Source organism: Dromiciops gliroides, chromosome 2 (assembly GCF_019393635.1).
Source record: "Dromiciops gliroides isolate mDroGli1 chromosome 2, mDroGli1.pri, whole genome shotgun sequence".
NCBI lineage: Eukaryota > Metazoa > Chordata > Mammalia > Microbiotheria > Microbiotheriidae > Dromiciops > Dromiciops gliroides.
This window is the reverse complement of record NC_057862.1, coordinates 228,730,798-228,756,469: the sequence shown is the minus strand read 5'-3', so window position 1 is coordinate 228,756,469 and position 25,672 is coordinate 228,730,798. Positions and strand designations below refer to the sequence as shown.

Here is a 25,672-nt window from a genome sequence, read left to right as displayed (position 1 = left end):
GGGACTATTATGTTTTTGTCTTTATATACCCAGTGCCTAACATGGTGCTTGGCATATAGCAGGTGTTTAAAAAAGGTTTACTAATTGATTCATTTATTTGGGGGCTGGAAGGAGTGTCCAAGGGCACAAATATATACAGGGAGTTGAAAACAAAGTAATTTGGGGGGTGGAGAGGTGGTCAGATCTGTACTTCCAGATTTTTGGAAGCTTGTGTGAAGGATGGATTGGAGAAGGAGAAAGAGTAGAATTGGGAAGACCAATCAGAAAGCTATGGTGGATTTCCAGATTAATGGTGGTAAAAAGTGTTACTGATTGCATAACTACCTCAACCCTTTATTAAAAGTCTAAGGATATAAAGGAGGGAATGTAATGGAATTTATTAATTTGATCATTGACAATGCTATGCTAAGGTTTAGTAAAAATACAGCAATTCAAACAGTTAAAGAAGATAATCCAGCTTTCCAGACCAGAGTCCAAAATCCAGCTTTCCAGACCAGAGTCCAGAATCCAGTTTTCCAGACCAGAATCCAGCTTCCTCCTGATGACATCTTACCACTTCAAGAAGACAAGAGAAATCAGAGACTCTATATGAACTGTTTTGTTGTTAGTTTTTACTATCTCCTTTCTGTTATAATATACATCATCTGTAACATGTACCCTCTGCAGAGGCTCTCCCTTTGCAACACTAATGTCAAAGCATTGGTTCATGAGGACAAAAAAAAAAAAATCACCCCTCTGGACAAAACTTTCCTCTCTTCCTTTTCTATATTGTTGTTCACATATCATTAGTTAGCAATAGTTATTATATTCTTTTTACTGTTCCGTCAAGGAAACATTTTGTTTCTTGAGGAACAAAAGGGGGGACTGTAATGATTGGAATGATGCCACCTACTGGAGACTTGCTGTGGGAAAGCTCCACCATGAGGAAATGCCTCAGAGACATTGTGGCTTTTCCTTGGCGTCAGGAAATGACGTTTGCTCATGGGTGCTGTCTATCAAGGCTACCAGCCAATCAACTTGAGGAGCCTCCTATTTTCTGGGAGGAGACAGGAAGGAGGGGAGGGAGCCTGCGTGGAGAGCTCTTGGGCTTTTTGGGTTCCTGACTTGATGGTGGTGGTGTCAGAGGACTTCACAGGAAATTTGAGGAAAGATAGGAATGCCAGGCTGTTGGAATTCTGTTCTCAATCTTTTTCTTTCTATTTTCCAATAAACCCTTAAAAACCTAAACTCGTTTTATCAGTGATTTTAGTCAGTTTCCCCCAAAACTGGGGGAACATATTAGAATCCACATTTAGAATCTTAAATTACACAGTGGCCAATAAGATGGAGAGCTAAACTCTTTCACAACCTCTCAATCTTTTCCAAAATGGGAACTGTATGCAAGAAATAAAGCACTTTAGCTTCTTCCAGGGTCTAGTGGTACCCCATTAGACCTAAAAAGAGAAGAACCCAATGAACTAAGATCTGATAAAGCTAATCTCTAACACCTAATAAATTCGGCACCCCGTCTATAATCAGTTGCCATGCCTTGGCAGGGCTGGGAAAAAATTCAATTCTGCCTCCCTCCCTAAGGTTCCAGATCTTCTAATCTAGTTTAGACATCAATGAAAAAATATCACAAGATACAAGAAAAAACAGAATCAACATATGAGAAGGCAGAGGATGTTATCTATCCCAAAGGAACATTGGAGCCACAGCAAAACGTTCCTGAATAGTTTAAAAGATAAATAATTGTGAAAGCAGAATGTATGGTTACATAGCAGAAATAATTGACAGAAAAGAAAAACTTGAATTCAGGGTGGCGAATCTTACCAAAGAAACAAACGAGAGAGTAAATGATCAGAGTAGTAAACACAGTAGTAAACAGAGAGAGAATAAACACGCAGAAATAAAAGGTAATCTGAAAGAAGAAAAACAAAAAGCACTAACATTAAAAGGAAATAAGATCTTTATTCAAGCAAAATATATTGATCTTGAAGATAGGATGTATATACACAACTTAAGGATTACAGGCTTGCCAGGACATAACAAGACAAAAACTTGAATACCATAATGCATGCAATTCTATAAGGCACTGTCCAGAACTACTGAACACAGGGAACAATGGGTCAATATGTGATTCAATACATGGATTAGTAGAGAATATGTTGCAAATTCCAAGACTCATCCTGACTACATTTAAAAATTCCAATGACAAATAACAAAGTCTATAAATAACTAGAAGGGATACCTTCAAACATAAAGGCAGGGGTAGGGGGAGAAGTATTAAGAATATACAATTATTATGCATTCACCATAAACTAAAAGAGGAAAAGGAATTATGTTCCAAAGTGCAAGGGAGCTCAAGATATAACCCAAGTTAATATACCTTGCAAATCTGAGCTTAACCATTCATGAAAAACATAGATCTTCAATAAAACAGTATTTTGAAGAATTCCTACAAAGAAAACCAGAACTTAACAGGTTAGTTGATTTAAAAACCCCACGTACAACAGAAATATAAAAAGATAAATATAGTGACCACAAAATGAAAACAAAATCACCCCAGAAAATAAAAGGGGAAAAATTTAAACTATTACAATAGTTTAGAAAGAAATGATAAGACACTGTACTCGGCTGGTGGCCATGTGAGTGGTGAATGCAAGGGATAAAGAAATGCTATGAAGGTAGAATCAACAAGACTTGGTAGCAGTAGACCAGTAGGTCCTAGACTAACAAATTTTTATTTTTGCCAAGCTCTAAGCAAATTTGGATTCACCTGGATTTGTAAAAGACTATTTGTTTTCATGTGAACTTCAAAACAGAGGGCTGTCATCATTGATGTAACCCTGAAATCAGAATTGAGATGTGCCCTGATTGAATTATTTTTTGAGTCCATCTCAGAATATATTGAATCTATTAAATACCAGTATTCTTGACTTGATCAAAATTGATCAATGACCCACTACAAGAAGAGATGAACAGATAACAGTGAAGTCCCATTTCAGTCTAGGCAGGAGCAACCTGCCCACCCTGCTGTTTGGTTGATTCCATACACCTGAGCTGGTCAAAGTGAGAGGCTTTCCTCCAACAGGAGGAAGGAACTATTACAATAATAGCCTGGGACTCTAAATCTGTAAGCATTTGATCTGGTATCAGATAAGCGACCAAAAATAGAGGCAGACATGAGTGGAGTGAAAAAGAACATGGTTCAGAAAACCAAGAGCTTCAACTCCAAAGCCAGTGGGAAACTGGGAAAAGAAAAGTAACAATGACATAAATGAAGTGCCATCTGGCAGGGCTATGTTTTGACCTGCCAAGACTTCATGGTGATTACATTCCTCTCAGCATCGCTACCTGTCACAAACAGTAATCATGTTTTGGCTTGGAAGGCCTGCTGCCTGCTGACAATGGTCAACCATTATGGGTTCTGACAACAGAATGGCCTTTGGCCCTACACGACAGCATATACCCCAAGCCTTCATATCTAACTAAAAGCCAAATACAATAATCATTTCAAGAACTGTTTAGGTGCTAGGGTCAAAACACTGATTGTATTGCCAAGCAACTACTGTTACTTTGAGTTATTCCTTAACTAAGATCCAACTCCAACTATATTCTTCTTCCAACTACCAAATTCTTTTCAGTTTTGATGAAATGCTTGAACTGATTCATCTTTGGATTTCACTACTGTGGCATTTTTATACTTGTTTATTTCTAGGTTTCTTCACTCAAGTAACACTTACTAAGCATACATTGCATTTACACAAGAGATCAGAATTTTCAGGATATTATAACAAATAAGACAGTCACCAAATGTCCAAAGAAAATGACTGCTCCACTGGATAAGCCAAAGAAATAAGAAGACTTCCAAAATGTCTGCTCCAAAGCTTTAAATGGAACACAGGTACAAGGATTTATTATAACGAATGATAAAACTTACATTCATACCATGCTTTAAGGTTAACAAAACACTTTCCTGACAACTTTGTGAAGTAGTGTCTATATGATGATCCCTCCTTTAAAGATTAGGAGTCTGAAGCTCACAGTGGTTAAATGACTTACCTAAGATCAAACACCTAGTATCCAAAATCAAAATTCAAACCTAGGTCTGATACTCTGAATCCAGGGCTCTGCAGTTATAATCCATAATATTACTGTGTAGTTGCTGTTGTTGTTGAGTCACTTTCAGTCATGTCTGACTCTTCATGACCCCATTTGGGGTTTTCTTGGCAAAGATACTGGAGCAGTTTGTCATTTCTTTCTCCAGCTCATTTTATAGCTGAGGAAACTGAAGCAAACAGGGTTAAGTGACTTTCCCAGGATCACACAGCTAGTAAGTGTCTGAAGCCAGATTTGAACTCAGGTCTTCCTGCCAGGCCTGGTGCTCTATCCACTGCACCACCTACCTGACAAAATTGTTTAGTTGTTTTTTCAGTTGTGTTTGACTCTTTGTAACCTTGTTCGGGGTCCAGTATCTTGGCAAAGATACTGGAGTGGTTTGCCATGTTCTTCTCTAGCTCATTTTATAGTTTACACAGTGAAGTAACTTGCTCAGGGTTACCCAGCTAGAAAGTGTCTGAGGCTGAATTTGTACTCAGGAAGATGAGTCTTCCTGACTCCAGACCCAAAACTCTATACACTGTGCCACCCAGCTGCCCTGATACTTAATATACATGTATAGCCTAACCTCAGGAATCAGATCTGAGACTCAGAATTTCTGGACATTAAAGATATCTAGATAAAATAACTATTTTTATGGAAGTCTAATTAATTAGATGCTATTCTACCCTACTAAGTAGTATGGTGGACATAATTTAACCTTTTCTTGATGCCTTGGATCTAAGCAGCACATCACAGAGCACTGCACCTAGAGTTTGGAAGGCCTTGGCTTCAAATCCAGCTCCAGACACTTACTAATTGTGTGGCCCTCAGCAAGTCACTTATCTTGTTTGCCTCAGTTTCCCCATCTATTAAATGGAGATAATAATAAGACCTACCTCCCAAAATTGCTGCTGTGAAGATCAAGTGAGCTATGTATAAAGTACTTTACAAACCTTAAAAGTGTTGTAATAAATGATAGCTATTGTCACTATTATTAAAATTAATTCATCAACAATATCATGCTATATCTCAATAAGTTTTATGGGAATGCTTCCCTCTATAATAAATGTCCGCAGAGTAATGTCTTATTACAGCTGCAATTTCTCTAATCAAGCACAGTTAGAAGATAGGTCATGGATTACTGAAGATCAAAGGACTCTTTTCTCCAGCATGTCCTCCTGTTGCACTTCTCCATCTCTACTGACATCTGAAATGGTTTCTAGTCTTACTGAATGCTAAATAAGCCAGGAAGGTAGATACTAAACAAAGAGAGCTATCTATCATAAATTCTATTACATAATTTCTTGAAATTTACTACATTGCTTTCTTTGACTTTTTTTTCTTTGCTTCTTTTCTCTAATATTCTTTTTTCCTTTTTCTCTCTAACATTGTTGTTATTTTTTTGTTTGTTTTGTTTTTTGCACAGGGCAATGGGGGTTAAGTGACTTGCCCAGGGTCACACAGCTAGTAAGTGTCAAGTGTATGAGGCTGGATTTGAACTCAGGTACTCCTGAATCCAGGGCCTGTGCTTTATTCACTGCACCACCTAGCTGCCCCCTTTTCTCTAATATTCTTGCTAATCTTTCTCATGCTTCATGACTTCAGCATCCATGGGGATTACTTTAAATTCCCATGAATAGTCAAATAGACAGTAATTTCTTATGGTTGGAAAATTAATTAATCACATCTTTTTCCATAAGAAACTGCAAGTCTTTGTTACGTATAGATTGGGGTTTTTTTTAAGTACATATAAAATTTACCTTAATAGTACCGATACTGCTGTGCTTGTCTGTCTGCTTTCTGAACTTCTAGTCTCTTCTCCAAATATTTTTAATATTGAATGACACATTTTTTTGCACCACTAGCACTACCCCACAATCTCTCCCATGCACAAGGCTGCACCACCTCCTTCCCCTTTCCCCGCCCCCTTGCCAGGCTGCTCCTTATAACAAATAAGATGGATCAAAACAAATTCTTGTGTTTTCATTAATAAAAATGTATTTAATACCACCACTTCTCTGCTAAGAATTATGTTTTATTGTTAGTCTTCCAGATTCCTGATTGATCATTGTATTCATTAATCAACAATCTTAAGTCTTCCAAATCAGTGTATGTGTTCTACTTTCCTTTACCAGTTTATATTAGATTGGTATTCATATGTAGCCCCTTCCCCAAACTCTTTCCTTCATGTTTGTATAGTCTTCTTTTCTAATATTTTAATTAAGATAATAAGTAATTCCCCCTTTCTCCTTGTCTTTCTTAATGTGTTCCTTTTCCTTTCCTTTTCTTTTTTATTAATATTAATAATAATAACAACTAGCATCTATATAGCATTTACTGTGTGCCAGGTAATGTTCTAAGCTCTTTACAAATATCTTATTTTGAGCTTCACAACTACCCTGGGAAGTAAGTGTTATTATCACCCTCATTTTAGAGTTCCGGAAAGTGAAGCAAACAGGGGTTAGGTGACTTGCCCATGGTCACACAGCTAGTAAATGTCTGTGGCTATATTGGAACTCAGCTCTCCCCAACTCCAGGCCCATAGCTTTATCCACTGGATCAAACTACTATCTTATTTCCTCTTTATATGCCATTTGAAGGCATTAGTAGTCTGAGGAGAAACATGTTTCCCTCCCCTCCCTCATTAGAATGGAGGTACTTCATTACTATATGTTCAGTTTTTTTTCAGTGGTGTCCTACTCTTCGTGAACCCATTTGGGGTTTTCTTGACAAAAATACTAGAGTGGTTTGCCATTTCCTTCTTCAGCTCATTTTCCAGATAAGGAAACTAAGGCAAACACAGTTAAGTTACTTGCCCAAGGTCACCCAGCTAGTAAGTGTCTAAGTCTACATTTGAACTCAGGAAGATGAGTTCTTGACTCTGGGCCTGGCACTCTATCCACTATGCCACCTAGTTGCCTCTCATTACTATGATAGTCCCTTCCAATTGTGCAAGTGTATTCATTTATGTTTCTTTGACTTCTGTTTTTGCATATCAAAATATCTATTCTATTCTAGCCTTTTCACCAGGAATGCTAGGAAGGAAGTCCTTTCTGTCATCCTGCCAGTCTGGACTACATACCCTAGATGTCCCCATAGAGGGATTCTATTTGGGGAACATAACATCTTTTTTTTTTTTTTTTGGGGGGGGGGGGTTTGCAGGCAATGGGGATTAAGTGACTTGCCCAGGGTCACACAGCTAGTAAGTGTCAAGTGTCTGAGGCCGGATTTGAACTCAGGTACTCCTGAATTCAGGGTCGGTGCTTTAACCACTGCGCCATCTAGCTGCCCCCGGGAACATAACATCTTAACAATCAAAATACAATCTAATGAGTATCATGCCCAGGACAGTTATGAACAAAATAATGTGATTCTTACTCCCAGATATATTATTGGGGGCAACTAGCAATTGATTCAAATGTAATTGATTTTTTTTAAAACCATAATTGATGTAGAGTTCTTCAAGTATATAAGCAAGGGTTAAATGTTTCTAGGAATAATCTTAGCTTTGTGTTGATGAATTTCTCAAAAAGGCAGAGATAATTTTTAAAATGTATTTCTTGCAACCTTGTTAGGAGTGAATAAGGAAAAACATCTTGGGTGATTATGTTATTTTTGAGTAAATTGAGGCACTGAGTAACCGCCTAGCATAATACCATGCATGGAATCAGTGGAGGAGATTTCACTAGTAATTTGAGTATATATTATTTATGCACTAAGCAACTGAAGATGTCCAGTGAAATATAAGAGGGTCAAGAGATACATAGACTAATTTTGTAAACAGTTTTACAAATTGATCTAAACTCTTGAATACCTATCAGTTTTCTTTAGTTTAGATGTCAGTATATGGAACCAGAGGACAGCTAGGTAGGACAGTGGATAGCATGCCAGGCTTGGAGTAGGAAGAATCTTCTTCCTGAGTTCAAATCCAACTTCAGACACTAGCTGTGTGACCCTGGGCAAGTCACTTAACCCTGTTTGCTTCAATTTCCTCATGTGTAAAATGAGCTGGAGAAGGAAATGGCAAACCACTCCAGTATCTCTGCCCAGAAAACCCCAAATAGGGTCACGAAGAATCAGACATGAATAAAAAACAATTAAACAACAACACATATGGAACTGGGCAAGATGGCTTTTACAGTTGCTTTTCCCTTTACATAATTGTTCATTTTCTCATTACTAACAGGCTGATCTTTGACAAGACCTAACATCTCTTAAGGGGGAAGCTGGGTGGTACAGTGGGCAGAGCACTGGCCCTGAAGTTGGGCGGAACTGAGTTCAAATCTTTTTTTTTTTTTTTTTAAGTGAGGCAATTGGGGTTAAGCGTCACACAGCTAGTAAGTGTTAAGTGTCTGAGGCCGGATTTGAACTCAGGTACTCCTGACTCCAGGGCCGGTGCTCTATCCACTGCGCCATCTAGCTGCCCCTGAGTTCAAATCTGATCTCAGACACTTACTAGCTGTGTGACCCTGGGCAAGTCACTTAACCCTGTTTGCATTAAAACATCCAGGGTCCTCTCCAGTCTTCCTGATCTATATCTTGCCACAGGACCCATATGGCACTGGAGGAGAGAATGAGGTTGGTGACCTTGCACAGCCCTCCCTCATTTAAAATCCAATTCACTGCAAATCATGACATCATCCCGATGTCATTGTTCTTTTCAAGAATGAAGAACAAATGACAACAACATCTCAAATAATAGGCTTGAATAAAAACTACTGATGTGAATAGCATTCACCTATTGCATGAAGCCATTTAATCTTTATAATAAAGATATTTTTTAATGTATGAGTCTAATTTTTGATGTTAGATCAGTTTCAAGCTTCCCACAGGCTATACTATATGCCATCTCTCTCTTTTACCCTAAAGATAAATAGTAATGCAGTTTATACTATGTGTATACTAATAGTGTATCTTCCTAGAAGCCGAGTAACCTATGGTTATGTAAGTATTATGGATGTTCTTCAGTTAGTTAGGTAAATGGGTCCTTCACAACATTTCATTCAAGATAATTTGCCTTTTTAAGGTAGTGTTATGGATTTAAAGTTTATAAGTGAGTTACTTTTATTTGCTATAATAATTTCACTAAAATTTTCTGATGATATGTGCAAGTTTTTAACTAGCTATACTATTGGAGGGTTCAAAAATTATTTTGCATTATGTTATTTGGGGCCTATTGCAGACCTTTAACTTTATTTTGATGCTTCCCCTACATCTGGCCTCCAAACTACTTCAGTTAATATAATGAGCAAGAGGGTGTGGAGCTATTGAAATGTCACCTTTTTTTCAAGTTAGTTTTCAGTGAAGGAGAAGTAGCAGCTTTGTAAAGTTATGATGTATTCAGTAGTGTGAGTGCACTTATTTTATTTTATTTTATGTTTTTGTTAAGGTATGTAGAGCAATGTTTTCATTTAATTCAATCCTTATATTGAAAATAAAATGGTGCTTCTGAAGCACTTAAGATCTCAAAGGAAACATATAAGCTTTCACTGAACAGACATCATCCTGGACACACTGTGGTTTTATTGAAATTATTATGCTTGCATAAAGTTAGTGTTTCTTTGCAAGTTCTTAAGCATCTATGGGAAAGTGGGAAATTTTTATTAATTTTAGAACAACAATTCTTACCCTTGATAAAACTGTCCAATCAAGTATTTTTTTTCCTGTCATTTGTTAGCAATCTTATTTAAACAATTAGGGGGCAGCTAGGTGGTGCAGTAGATAAAGCACTGGCCCTAGATTCAGGAATACTTGAATTCAAATCTGATTGCAGACATTTGACATGTTCTACCTGTGTGAATCTGGGCAAGTCACTTAACCCTCATTGCCCTGCAAAAAAAAAAAAAAAAGAAAGTAACTTATTTAAACAATTAAAAAATTGCACTACCTGATGGACCTTTCTTAAAAGTTAGCAAGCTAAAATGCTGCCCTTTTTAAACTGAAATTTTAAGGAGGATCTGATTAGAATCTGGAGTGTTTTTTAAATATTAGCTATTATTTACAGCATATTTTATAAAATACTTTTTAGTTACTTTAGTAGGGTGTTTTGTGGGGGGTTGTTTTTACCTTTGCCAAACATTTACTTCGGCCTTCTTTTTCAAATCTCTGTGACCTCAAATACAAACAGAACCCATTCATTCTATGTCTGATTATTCCTTAGATGACTAGCATTCTTTAAACTGCTGCAGTAAACTATACTGGTGTTTATATGCTAAATAAAGAAAGATGAACAGGACACAAGGAGGTTACAGCCAGAGAAATGTCAGCATTGTGGCTTATGGAGATGTAACACTTGCTGATGGTGATATCAAGAGTTGGAGAACCCTTGTGTGTGTCTGCGTTAGAGAGTCATAGTCAAAGGTCATGGTCAAAGTAGGTGATCAGCCCCTTTTAAGAGGCATCCTCTCCAAGAAAGAGAAATTTTCATGATACTGCTCTGCTGGCTCTCCTATTCTCTAATCATTCCTCCTGTCTCCTTCCAAGGATCATCTTCCTGGTCATACCTCTTTTCATGGGTATAGTATAAGGTTCTGGCCTAGACCTTCCTTCCTTCTCTCTGTTTTCTCTTGCTTATCTTAGCTCCCACAGGTTCCTAATGCACTTCTATGCTCCTGTATCTACATAGCTATGTTATTCTCTCTCTTGGACTCCTCCCATATCTCCAACTGTGTATTTTTTGGTCATCTCTAACTAATGTCCCATAGGTATCACTTACTCGTATAACCCAAACAGAATCTATTATCTTTTACATTGTTCTTATCTTCTTCCCAACTTCCTGATATCCTTATTTCTGCTGAGGCTAACACCATACCATCCTATTCCCTTCCCATGATATTTACTCTATTTTCTATCTTCTTTTACCCTATTCCTCCTCAAAAGTGTTTTGCTTCTGACTGTCCCCTCCCCTGCTCTGCCCTCCCTTCTTTCACTCTTCCCTCCTTATCCTCTTCCCCTCCTACATTCCTGTAGGGTTAGATAGATTACTCCTCCCAATTGGGTGTATATGTTATTTCCTCCTTGAGCCAACTCAGATGAGTGTTCTAAATTTTCTTCCTCCCTCCCTCCTCAACCCTCTCTATGAAATCAAGCAATTCAGTATAAGTCATACATGTGTAGTTATGCAGAACATCTATTTTATTTTCTACGTACATGATATTTCCCCTCCAAAAGAAAAGAATTTAAACAGAGTCTACCTCATTTTTGTCTTAGTATGCCTAATGAGGTATTTAATGCACAATAAGTGCTTAATAAATGTTTATCAAATTGCTACAACCAGTAAGCCAGGGTGTCTGAGGGTATGGGAACATGTTAGGATAGAAAGGAAGACTATGAGACAAGTACTCTCCTTGAAAAAGTAGGTAAAATGACAGGGGCCTGGTAAATAATTGCCACTAAGAACTGAATTGGATGATATGTCATAATGGAATGAAGTATAAAGGAAGAAAGGTTGTGTAGTTGTGGTGGCAAGGGTAGGTTTGCAAGTAACAGGAGCAAAGTATAGACCCACTTCTCATTCTGCCTGTTAGTGATGAGACAAAGTAGGGACAGTACTGGAAAAAAAGAGTCTGGTATTATAATATCAAATGGGCACAAGAGGAAGAGATCTAATCCAAAGGTCTGTTAAGAATAGGATGGGTTGGGGCAGCTAGGTGGCGCAGTGGATAAAGCACCAGCCTTGGATTCAAGAGTACCTGAGTTCAAATCTGATCTCGGACACTTGATACCCTGGGCAAGTCACTTAACCCCTACAGTCCTGCCCAAAAAAAATGTAAAAAAAAAAAAAAGAATAGGATGGGTTGAAAAATATGTGATAAAAGACAAAGGCAGCAAAGCATAGAGAAGCAGAAAGGGCAGAGCAAGGGTTAATAAGAATGAGGAAGATGAGAGTGGTAGGGGGGAAAGGAATTTTTACTTGGGCAGCATCCAACTTTCCATCACTGTCATTCAAAGAGAAACAGGAGAATATTTTATATTTAAGGCAGTAACTCATCATGTTCTTCTCAGCATAACAGCAGATTCCACTGCTGGCTCAGGGCAACTAAGACACTAATCCTCCTCCATTAAGGGGTTCTAGGCACATGTTTGAGGACCTCGGCTCCATCTGGGAGACTGGTTAAAAAAAAAAAAAGGTGGTCAAGTCCTTTTTCTCACATTCTCTGTCTCTTATGCTTCTACCCTAGAGTTCCAGGGGAAACTACTCAAAAAATAGGTTTGTAGGGTATCTTCAAAATGAGGTAAAAAGGCACTCAATATAGAGTGTAGGTTAGATTAAGAATAGCACTTTTCCCATACATTCAAAAGAAATACTTAAGACAAAAAAGACAAAGACTTAAATATGACAAAATAACCTATAACTCCTATCATATTCTCCAGGGAATCAGATATTTAAAACATTAAAATATGAGATACTTAGTGGGTTGTTCACATTGATATTTCACCTTCACCTTGGTTCTGCACTATGGGACCAACTCTCTCAATGTCCATGTCGTCTGGCAAGCCAAGACAAGGCATGGGCTCATCCTTTTGTTATTGATCATCTCCTCTGAGAAGCATTGCATTAACAGCAGAGAGCACCTCCTGCAGTGCATCTGACACTGAGGGACTGAATAGTTCCTGACCTCTCCTCATGAGGCTGCCTCTCAGGCTGGTAACATCCATCTCAGGATCACTATTTGGTCACCTATGCTCAGGGAAAGAAACACAAAGCAAAAAAGCCAGCCAGGGGCTTCAACTTGCTAAGGCAGCATATGGGCACACTGCCATGTTTCAACAACCTCCATCACCATCATGAAAGGTTCCAGAGAGAAGGTTCTAAGACATATGTTCCAGACTGAGGAGAGTAAAGACTGAGAGCAGAAGTTGCTTCTCCCCTTTGAAGTTTAGTGTGTGGTTTGCTCTTCTTGGCTTAGTGGTAAAGCCTCTTGATGCATGCCACTCCCCCTTCTACCATCGCAGGGAACAAGGGACTTTCTTGTCACCTTTAAAGCACCAAATCCTTTAGCACTGAGTTCCAAACATGGCCAATAAGAAACATCCCAAGGGGCTCGGGTGATCAACTTCATTATACCCCTAAGAAAAGGAAACTGTGCTTCTGCTCCCAGATCTCATGTTGATTTCATTTTCACTCCCTGGGTGGGAGGCGCATAGGCCATGGGAGGAGATGATTATGTGGCCTGTTGGAAAAGGATTTCAAGTTAGGGCAGAGAAGGTGGAAGGAGGAGACAAATTACTTTCGTGCCCTAGGGTAAGAGAGATCCAAGATTGATTAAGACTGGACTAGGTGTGAACCACCTTAAGGGGAATTTCTTAGAGATTTCCTTTGGGTCACCTGAAGGTGGTATGCTATATGAGAAGCAGGACCTAAGGATGGACCCTGCTTCATAGTGTTTTGTTCTTGGTCACATTTTTCTCAGGGCTGGTGGGCAAAATGTAATTTATACCTTTAAAGAATTAACTTGTATGGGGCAGCTAGGTGGCGCAGTGGATAGAGCACCAGCCCTGGATTCAGGAGTACCTGAGTTCAAATCTGGCCTCAGACACTTAACACTTACTAGCTCTGTGACCCTGGGCACTTAACCCCAATTGCCTCACTAAGAAAAAAAAAAGAATTAACTTGTAAAGTAAGAGATTATTTTGTCTATGGTCACATAGTATATGTTGAAAGCAAGACTTAAACCCAGGTCTTCCTGAATGAAGGTTCAACCCTCTATTCCACATATATCACAATGCCTTTCAATGCCCCACACCCCCCAATATATAATGGGGGGCAGGGCAATGAGGATTAAGTGACTTGCCCAGGGTCACACAGCTAGTAAGTGTCAAGTATCTGAGGCCAGATTTGAACCCAGGTACTCCTGAATCCAGGGCTGGTGCTTTATCCACTGCACCACCTAGCTGCCCCCACAATGCCTTTCTTATAAATGATACAATTAAAAAATGCACAAATTAGCTTGTTTGAAATATTTGGGGGAGGGGTAGAGAGGGGCAAGACAATCAGGGTTAAGTGACTTGCCCAGGTTAAGTAAGTGTCAAGTGTCTGAGGCCAGATTTGAACTCAGGTACTCCTGACTCCAGGGCTGGTGCTCAATCCACTGTGCTACCTAGCTGCCCCCAAGTTTTTCATTTTTTTTTTTTGAGGGGCAATTGGGGTTAAGTGACTTGCCCAGGGTCACACAGCTAGTAAGTGTTAAGTGTCTGAGGCTGGATTTGAATTCAGGTCCTCCTGACTCCAGGGCTGGTGCTCTATCCACTGAGCCAACTAGCTTCCCCCATTTTTTGATAATAAGAAATCAAAAGGAAATTACCACATACCAGATAAGGTTCACATTTTAGTGAGATTCCGGCAAAAGGGGAAAATATGGTTCCCAAGTAACCTCTGGACTAATATGAGGTAATATGCACAACCAAGGTATGAACAGAATGAATGCATGGTATTACCTTCCCTCTCTTTTTTTTTTCCTTTTCCAGCTCATTCTTTTAAAGCTTTGGCCACTATACATGGATATCCCCATTTGAGCAAATGATTCAATCAAAAACTTTTGATTTTCAAATGAGACTAAAAAGTCAAATCAGTGTGTTTTTCCCACCCACTTAAAATAACAGAAATCTTTCAAATGTAGGGCCACATTTAAAACAAAGCTCTCAAAAGTATTTATTAGTTTCTTTACTTCTGAGTTCTAATTTGTCTTATTTTATCTAAATATACCAATGTGGCACACAATTTGCATTTTGTAAAAGATATGCCAAAATATGTAAATAAATGACAAGATTTATAGTTCAACATTATTTTTATTAACTAACAATACTATTAAAAACCACAAATCTAGGATACTATTTTTGGTGGCATTTTACATGAACTACAGTCACTTGAGAAAAAATTAAAAATTTTTAAAAGTATGCTAAAGAAAATTAATTTACAAAGGATCCTTTATGATGATAGCAAGTCACATAGCACTTTACAGTTGGCAAAGCACTTTCCTCACAATAACCTTATTAGGATAGATAGAGCAAGTGTTATGATCCCATTGTTACAGATGAGAAAACTAAGACTCAGAGAGATGAAATGACTTGAAAATGGTCAGATAGCAAGTAAGTGGTTGAGAGGCTCAAACCTGACATTCTCACTTCAAATCAAAACCCAAATATACTAAATGACCTAATTCTTTTGGCAGAAAAATTTGTATTATGAGTCTTTAAAGGAGCTCCCTCTGATAGAGTCAAAATATGAATATGAGAATAACATTGTCTGAAGTAAATGAAAAGATCCAGCTAAGAAATAAGAGCTGAATAAATTTCTAATGATGAGGAAAAACCTCAGTATCATTTTGTGAGTTTCTCCCATTAAACAGTGAACAATAAAAATCATAAACTCATAATGGGAAAATTCTGTAGGATGCATAATACTTGTTCTTTTTGTTGAGATAAACTGAAAAACAGCCTATGACAAAGCAAAAACTCAGATGTAAGAAAAATACATTTTGTTCCCAAATATCACTTCTGAATAGGGAAGTAACATGTGTACATATATTCCTTAACAAGGATCTCACACCATGGATTCAGACTTTTGCTGATGCCCAATGGAATTCTGATGAGGATTTAACATTTCTTTCCGTTTGCAAATCCGAAGGTGGATCATGATGCGAAATAAAATTCAAAAATGAAGAATACCATCAAACATAATAGAGCAAGATAGCAACAATGAGGAGGGATTTTTTTTTAGCTACATAAAGAAACGTCTATTTCTTGAAAATCCATGAATTTTACTATGTTAATTAGACATCACTAGCTTACAAAAAAACTGCTTAAGGGCAGAATTACAAATAAAACTTATCCATGAGACTCTCTCCCTCCCTTCTTTTGGAATAGAACATATTATCTAAATATTCTTTGAATTGAAATCCTTTGTACTTCTTTTACAACAAATATTACAAAAAAAAATAACTAAAAATTGACTTCACGAGTTCTTATTGTTGAGGAGCCTTGGATTTCAAAGTTGAAAGAGACCTCTGAGATAGTGTGGTCTAATCTATACCTGACAGGAATCACTGCCACAATCTCACTGAGGGGGAAGCATATGACTTCTTCATGAATCCTCCAATAATGGAGAAGTAGGAGTTCTCAGTGATCCCCTGCTGCTTCTTAGTGATCACTGAATTATGTAAATTCTCATCATGTTTCAGTTGTATGACCTAACAAGTGAATGAATGAAGGAATAAGTGAAAATGTATTTATTTTTTACCATGTGCCAAGTACTAGAAACTAGAAAACCGAAAAATTCAAATACAAAAGCAAAGGCAGCCTCTGCCATCAAGAACCTAACATTCTAGGGGAGAAGACATGCATAGAGAAGTGGCCAGGAAAATATTTCTCTTAGAAAATGTATGAAGCAACACCTACAACTTCTGGGGGTGGGGCCAAGATGGCAGAGAAAAGACATTAAACACACAGAGCTCCTGACACAATTACCCCCAAAACAGCACTTAAACAACCCCTGGAGCAGCAAAACTCACAAAAAGATGGGCTGAGATTATTTTCCAGCTAAAGAAAGATTAAAGAGGGCTGTGTTGGACTGCAAGAAGAGTCTAACCCCACAATCCCGCTGACACAGACTCCAAGCACGCTGCTCCAGAGGAACTTACCCGTAGCCTCTGAATCAGCTGCAGAACCAACATCTTCTGGAACTAAGCTTATAGTTGGGTGAGAGGGCTGAATGACTGAGCAGGGCAGGGGTGGGGGGAATACAGGGGTGTCTGCGGCACCTAAGGAGGAATTTGGCTATCCCACCCCAGCAGGGAACCAGGAAGAAATCTTGAGCTGCGAGAGGCCCAGGTGGCGGAGGGGCACAGGCTCGTTGGAGCTAAGAACCACCACAGCACACAAATTTCTGCTGGCTGGTTAAACAGCAAGTTGGCTTGAGGTTATCTTTGGACGAGAGAATAGGCCAGGTGAGAGAAAAACCTGCCCTCCCTCAAACCAAAACACCTGGGACCCTCTGAAACTTGGGACAGTGTAGCTTGGAAGTAGGGCCCCACTGTAAGCAGGAGTTAAAAGTCAAGTCAAAGACAACAAGATGAGCAAGCAAAGAAAGTTGAGAATTATTGAAAGTTTCTTTAGCAACAAGGAAGATCGAGGTGCACCCTCAGAAGAGGATAACAACCTCAGGGCCCCCACATCTAAAGCTTCCAAGAAAAGTATGAATTGGTCTCAGGCCATGGAAGTGCTCAAAAGGGACTTTGAAGAGAAAATAGGAGAGAGAGAAGGAATATTTAGAGAGGTGGAGGAAAGAATGGAAAGAGAAATGAGAGCAATGCAGGAGAATCATGAGAAAAAAGTCAACAGCTTTAAAAGTCAAATGAAAAAGGAGATACAAAAGCTCTCTGAAGAAAATTATTGCCTAAGAATTAGGATTGAACAAATGGAAGCTAGTGACTTTATGAGAAACCAAGACACAATAAAGCAAATCCAAATGCATAAAAAAGAGGGCAATATGAAATATCTCCTTAGAAAAACAGCTGACCTGGAAAATAGATCCAGGAAAGTTAATTTGAAAATCATTAGACTACCTGAAAACCATGATCAAAATAAGAGTTTAGACAACATCTTCTAGGAGATTGTCAGGGAAAATTGCCCTGATATTCTAGAAGCAGAAGGTAAAATAGAAATTGAAAGAATCCACAGATCATCTCCTAAAAGAGATCCCAAAAGGAAAATCTCCAGGAATATTATAGCCAAATTCCAGAGCTCCCAGGTCAAAGAGAAAATATTGCAAGCAGCCAGAAAAAAGGAATTCAAATACTGTGGAGCTACAGTAAAGATAAAACAAGATCTAGCGGCATCTACATTGAAGGGCTGGAGGGCATGGAATATGATATTCCAGAGGGCAAAGGAACTGGGACTACAGCCAAGAATCACGTACCCAGCAAAACTGTGTATAATCTTTTAGAGGAAAATATGGGGCTTCAATGAAAAAGAGGAATTTCAGGCATTTGTGATGAAAAGACCTGAACTGAACAGAAAATTTAACTTTCAAATACAAGACACTAGAGAAGCATAAAAAGGTAAACAGAAAAATGTGTGAGGCCAGGAATGATACATCCATACTAAGTCTGGTACTAATATGGGGAGTCCATGTGATGGGGTCTAAGAGGTAAAGGGCACCAGGCAGTCTAAAAAGGTATGAACCAGCCCAATTCATACACTGATCAAGTCAAAGCTTCCATGCTGCTCACCAGTGGAATTGGACCCATGAGCAGACACAGTACTTTCAGCCTGGCCAAGATAACTGGAAGGAAGGAAGAAAGGGAGCGAGAGACAGAGGAGGGAGGGAGGGAGGCCAGATGAAAGAGAGGAGGAGATAAGAAAAGAGGAATGGAAGGAGGAAAGAAGGCTCCTTCTATGCTGTCTGCCACCAACAAGTTTCCCCATCCTTAGAAATCTTAGAAAAAATTCTCTAGTATCTGCTATCTCTACTAGCTAAGACTTCTCAACCAACCTCTAGGAAATACTTGACTACCTTTAGTACTCTTACATCTTCTCTTCTAGCCATCTTCTCAATCTCATGAAATATGGATTATTATTGATAATAATGATAATAATAACAGTGCTTTTTATATGGTATTTTTATCTTCCCTAACTTACAGATGCAGAAGCTAAGGTTAAGAGATTAAATGACTTACCCAGAGTCACACAGCTAGTAAATATCTGAGAAAGCATTAGAATTCAGGTCTTCCTAACTCCAAGCCCATGTTAAATCTACTGCTCTACCTCGCTGTATAAATATCTTGATGATTTAACTGAAAGTGCTCTCTACAAATTACCAATTATCTCTTACTAAATCTAAAGGTTTTTTCTCAGTTCTCATCCTTCTTGACCTCTCTGTGTCATCTGACACTGGATGTGATCACCTCTTCTGGAATAATTCCTATTCTTTATCTATTTTCAACACACTGTTCTGTTGTTTTTTCCTCCTACTTAGCTGACACCTTCTACTCAGTCACTTTTCCTGAATCTTTATCCATGTCTCTCTCACTAAATGTAGGTGTGTAAATCCAAGACTTTGTTCCAGACTCCCTTTTTCCTCTCTCTTACTCTCTCAATTAGTGATCTCATCAGTTTCTGTGGGTTCAATGATTATATCTGAGTAAGACTATTCCCAGGTTTATACATCATCAAGATCTAGATATTTTAAACTGGATATCCTAGAGATATTTTAGACTGGATATCCTAGAGTCATCTCAAACTCAGCAAGTTCAAAACAGAATTAGTTATCTTTTCCCCAATTCACTCTTTTAAACTTCCCTATTAATTGAGGAAACCACCATCCTTCTAGTGATCCAGGCTCACAAATTCAATGCCATTACTGACTCCTGACTCTCCCTCACCCAATTATCCAATCACACATCTAAGCTTGTCCTGTCTGTCAGCATGTCTTTCACATGCATCCCCTTCTTCCTGTCACACAATCACCACCTTAGTTCAGGCCGTCATCAGTTCTCCCTGCCAAAGCCTCTTATTTAGTCTCTACTCCAATCCATCCTGGACACTGCCACTAAAGCAAGTTTTCTTCACCTTTTTTTGTGTCATGAATCACCTTGGCAGTCTGGACAAGCCCAAAGACCCCTCTTCAGGATCGTGGTTTTAAATACATAAAATGCACAGAGAGGTCCATTTAACCTTTTTGCCTCCATTTCCTCAACCACAAAATGACAGCATCTAGAGTTACTTCCAGCTTGAATTCTACAATCCTTGGATGTGATCTTTCCCATCTCTACAATTACCTTGCCCATTACTCCCTTTAAAAGATAGCAATACTGGATTACTTGTTACTCTTCATCTGAAAGCTCAATTCTCCATCAGAATACCTTTTAACAGGCTATCCCCCATTCCTGGAAGGCTTCCTCGACATACCTCTGAATTTTCCAATGCCAGACTTTCTTCCAGACATATGCAGTGGAACCTTCTTTAAAGGGACTTTTCTAGACAAGCTATATCTTTTACAGTTACCTTATATCTACTTTATACATACTTAGTGTGTATAAACATATGTGTACTTATATGTATACATAAATATATACATGCATGTATACATATATGCACCTACACACAAAATCTAACTTCCAATAGAATATAAGGACCTTGAAGTCAGGGCCTGTTTTCACTTTTTCCTTGTATCCTCAGCACTTGGCACAGTGCTTGGCACATAAGTGTTTAATCTGAATAAATGCTGAGTCTATGCTCACCCCCATTGAGAACTACATGTAACAGATGATTAAATTATTAGTATCTTTGGCTTCCTCCTGCAGCTCAGTATAGGTTTCTTTTAGTAAGTACCTAGTATAATGTTGAACAACTAATAAGCAGTCAGTTAATTATCACTGATTGACTATTCAGTCAGGCTGTTTTCATAGAATATAACCTAATTAATGTTAGAGTAAAAAAATATAGTTACAAAGCTAAATCTGTTTTTTAAAAGTATATACAGTATATCTACATGACATTTTATTTTCAAATATAAAGATATATATTATATTTAATCCTAGACATATAAAATTTCATCCTAGATTATATGCATGCAGATATATATACATATGAACATATACCTATAATATCCCAGATACAAATAATTTTTAGAATATCTCCTGATTATGATTCTAGATGTTACCCTATTGCTCCTTACAAAGATAATCAAGAGCAGACCATATAGATTTGATAGCCTCCAAAAGGTTTCTGACAAATCCTTAACTCTTAAAACCCTGGGCTGACAAGAAAACTCCCAGCTATAAAAGTGTATAAAAAGGAATATATCTGTAATGTCAAAAATGGAAATCTGTGATAAAAGAGTGATAAAACATTTATTTCTGCAATGTTAAGGTACACATAACAAATTCTTCTCTTTAAAACAAACAAGGAAACGGTATGGAAAAAAAGCAAACAAAATCTTTTGGCTAGCATTTTAATTACGAGAAAAGTCAGGAAAGTTAGCGTTATTGCCACAATAACAGAAGTATTCTATTATAATGAGTTCTAAAAAGGTGCTATCTTTAAAACATGAACCCAATGCCTTATTGCATTTCCTTTATTTTAATGATGGATTGTTGGATTAGGAGCACATATAGGATGATGTTAAAAACAGAAAAACATGAGTCAAATATTAAAATAGATGCCTTCTATGAAGTTTGAACACAGTAAAACATAGGGTTCCATTTTTGCACTAAAACCCTATAGCTGTCGATACAATTTATGATGCATTTATCATGTATTTATTGCCTTATGTTGTTAAGTGAATTTTTCACATCTCTCATTGCCCCAACTTGATTATAAATTCCATGAAGGCAAAAATCAAGGCTTATATTTTCCACAATGCCTAAGGAAGATGGTACACTCAATATACATTTATAGATTTATTATGTTACATTGAATATATAGTTAGATATATGCATAGTTACATTACAGCATTTACTCAGAGTACCTGACTCAGTAATGGAATCTCACTCAACAAGGCTTTGTCATGTCTACAAAAATATTTCAAGAGATAATAGAAATTTAAAATTGAAGGCTCTAAAAGAAGCCTGACTGGTGGCTAAAAGGTACAAAATCATAAAGTCCAATAAAACCTATCTGCTCTGGTCCCACAACTATTTTTCTTAAGAACTCAATCATTTATTTTACCATCTGTACCAAAGAAAAAGAAAGGCAACTTAGTTTTGAAAAGTAGAATACAGACTTCTCTTTACCTTATCTTCCAATTGCTGTTTCACAAGATGATATTTTCGCTTGAGTTTTGAGTTCTCATCCTCTTGGTGGGCTAATTCTTCTGCCAGCTTTTCACATTGAATCTTCACTTTCTCCAGCTGCCAACAATGAATTTTAGCCATATTCTTGTCTTCCAAGCTTTCTGCCTGATGAAAGGAGGATAAGATGAAGACCACTGTCAACAGGGAAATTATTTTAAAATAATGCAAGTCAATGTTTCGTGTGTTTTGTTTCTTTGTTTTTGAGGCAATGAGGGTTAAGTGACTTGCCCAGGGTCACACAGCTGATATGTGTCAAGTGTCTGAGACTAGAATTGAATTCAGGTCCTCCTGACTCCAGGGACACTGCTCTATCTGCTGGACCACCTGGCTGCCCCTATGTAAGTCAATGTTAAAGCATATGCAGAAATCATATTTTAAAAAGCTCTATACCAATGAAAAAGGATGCTAAAGTCCTTTAGTTATTTCTTACAGAGTAAGTTACAGTTAGTTATTTACAGAGTAAAAGATAATATGGTGGGGTAGAAAGTGCATTAAAACAAGAAGACCTGGGGTTCATGTCTTATCTCTGACACTTAGTAGCTTTGAAACTTTGGGTATAATCTTTGTGACTCAAGAAAATTTTTTTAAAAATAAAATAAACACAAAGGGCAGCTAGGTGGCACAATGGATAAAGCACCGGCCCTGGATTCAGGAAGATCTAAGTTCAGATCCAGCCTCAGACATTTGACACTTACTAGCTGTGTGACCTTGGGCAAGTCACTTAACCCTTATTGCCCTGCAAAAATAAACAAACAAATGAATGAATGAATGAATGACTAAATAAATAGATAAATAAATGGATAAATAAACACAAATAACATGTCTCTTATCAGCAAAAAAGAATCCAATATCATTACCATGTTCTTCCTTCTTATAAGTCCTCTAAGAAGTTTCAGTATAATATGATGCTATATCTTTAATTACACCAATTAATTTGTGTAAGATATATAATTAGAAGCAGTGACTGATACTGTACTTCAATACTTCAAGGGTCCATGACTTCATCAATATCAGTGCTCCTTCCACTAACATAAATTAAAACCTTCTATGTTTCCCATGCTACCAAAGACTTCACAAACCCCGAGTGTCACCTCTATGCCATGATAAGGCACCAGTTTTAGTAAAGGCAAGAGACAAGTCATGACTGCATCCTGTCTGATTTTCGATTAAATTTAAATTAACTGGATGAAGAGCATTTCTCTGAGGCTTAAAAACATCAAAGAATGAGAATGGTGATACTAAATTGGATGGAAAAAATGTTTTCAATCTGTTAAGATAAAGATTAAGTACATCACAATTTGTAAGACCAAACAAATACCCATTTTCTAGTAATTACAATGAAAATGCAACATGGGGATATCCCCAAAACAAATGTAAAGATTCAAAGAAACAAACCCTATATATAGTTTCCTACCCAAAGGCCTTTTGCTTGTCAGTATATAAATCTCCCACAGTATCTATGCTTTCTAGTCCTTTCCCATTATTTTCATAAATAAAAAATGGTGATGGGTGGGAAAGAGTAGTTACTTCTCAGAAGAAACAGACATCGCATGAATGTTAAAAGAAAAAGCTGGAAATGCTCACTCTGGTTCAATTTTCAATTCTCACACTGGTTCAGTTATGTATTCTGGACTAGATGTACCAGGCCTTCAAGTCTCAGTCTTTCCATTTTAAAACCCTTAAGAAGCTCATGGAAGGTACACAGACCACTTTCAAATTACAATGCTTTCCATGAGGATAATTTCTCTACTATTTGAAATTCCAAGTATTTTACTGTCCTTTCATTCCACATGAATTCATAACATCTCATGGAGGGAGGTGACAAGTAATTTTCCTATTCTACAGAAAGAAATACTAAGTTATCAAGCAGATTACAAAGTCAGGATCAAATTCTCTGGGTTTGAAAAATTAATTTTAAATAACAGTTCTTAATTTTATGAGACTCTTGCTTCAAAGATCTAGCTTGGGAGATTTTATGTTTATTTTAACATATTTATATTATAGTGAACTCTCCAGATTGGACATAATAGGTAACAGATCTGACTCAAATGCAAGTTGGAATTCAGAATTAATAGAGCTTTTCAGAGTTTCTACCTCCCCATAAACATCCATGTTGGTTGTACAACTTTTCTTCTTTCCAAACTGATTCAATTCCATATTTATAAGACATCTTCCTCTTGAATCACACATAATTGTGGGATATGACAAACTGTTTCTTGGCTTTTGTTTATATTTAAACATGTATTGTATACAAAATACATAGTAGTCATTGCATTTCAGAGAATTATTAATTTTAAAAAGGCTTTACAATGAAAAGAGCAATAAAAATGTAACTATTACAGATTAATAACCCTAATGAGATTCATGTTTTGAAATGGTTCTCCAACATGTCAATGATACTATTATTATCATTCTTTGCAAATATTTACATCAATGAGATATGACAATCTCACAATAAAGCATTTACCCAGCAACATTTTGAAAGATAAAACTCAAAATGAGCTTGTGCTGGTTCTCTCTTCCACAAAAGCCGATAGGTTTTTCTTATGGTTACATTAATAAGGAATATTGATATAGAGGCTATGAACTTGAGAAGTCTTTGACATTTTTCATTTAAGAAGCCATAAATGTTGAATAAGAATACATTTCAGGTTCCACCTCTTACTGACACCTCTACCTTTCCTAAACTCCTGAAATAGCTAAAGATCCTTTTTAAGCGTTTCTATATTCTGCAGAAGGTGTTCCTTAGTGACTGCTATAACCCATTTCAACTCTAGCCGAAAAGATCGGAATAAGCCCTCTTCACTGTTAGTTTTATCTTTTCTTCAGTGTCTGGAATAGAGAATGATCTAAAAGTTTACACTTTATCAACTTCATGACCTACTAGAAAAAACAATCAAATTAGAATCACACTAATTCTGTACCAGTACCTTTAAGGATCTAATGTGGTTCTCAACTTCACTCTGTTCTTGTTTAAATTGAAGCTTCAGCTCTTGGAGGTTGCGATCATGCTTGGCTTTCATGTTCTGTAATTCTGTCCGGAGATCCTCCAGCTCTCTCTGGTGAACATCTCTTTCTAGTTTTAACTGCCTGATTACTGTACTTGTCTCCTCCTGGTTAGATCCCTCCATTTTCTTGAGATCAGAAAGGCTCTTAAGGGCCTCCTTCTTAGCCCGCTCTTCTTCAGCCACTTTGTTAACAAGCTCTGCTCGTGATGAACTGAGGTCCTTGATGGTCTCTTGGAACTCAAAAAGTTTTTCCTTGTCTTTTTCTCGGAAAATTTTTATATCAGCAATTTCCTTCTCTAGGTGCTCTTTTTCATTGGTGATCTGGTTATGCACCCTACTGTGCTTTTGCAATTCATTTTCCAATTGATGTACAGTATCTCTGAGGGTCCTGACTTCCTGCTCCAGGTCTATTTGCCGACACTTTGTTTCACTAAGTTTCCTCTCCTTACAATGAAGCTCCTCTTCCTGAGTAGCACGCTTGGTTATGATGTCATTCAGCTCCTGTCGAAGATTTTCAATCCGGCATGAAGCTAAGTGAAGCTGACCCTTCAAGTCATCTTTTTCTTTCAGCATCTAGGAAATTGAAAACAATGAAAAATATTACCAAATTGGTTTTTAAAATTTCCATATAGGCTCTGTTTTACCACAAAATTAAATTTATTCCCAGAGTAATGAATATTCACTTATAAAAAATGCTTTAGGCTTCTTACCCTCTCCTCAAATTTTTATGATTAGTAATTACTGATGGAAGAATTTTTGATAAAAATGAGAGAAGAAATGTATAATTAA

The 25,672-nt window shown here is 37.5% G+C and overlaps 1 protein-coding gene across 1 annotated transcript in view; it reads right to left on the bottom strand.

Moving 5' to 3' along the window:
• CEP128 (centrosomal protein 128) overlaps nucleotides 1-25,672 on the bottom strand; it is a 235,161-nt gene that overhangs the window by 39,121 nt on the left and 170,368 nt on the right. Inside the window, exons 15-16 of the mRNA XM_043986021.1 lie at nucleotides 24,806-25,456; nucleotides 21,816-21,980 (exon numbers count right to left, since the gene is read on the bottom strand). Coding sequence (XP_043841956.1) covers nucleotides 21,816-21,980; nucleotides 24,806-25,456 — 816 coding nt within the window. The remainder of the gene's footprint in view (nucleotides 1-21,815; nucleotides 21,981-24,805; nucleotides 25,457-25,672) is intronic.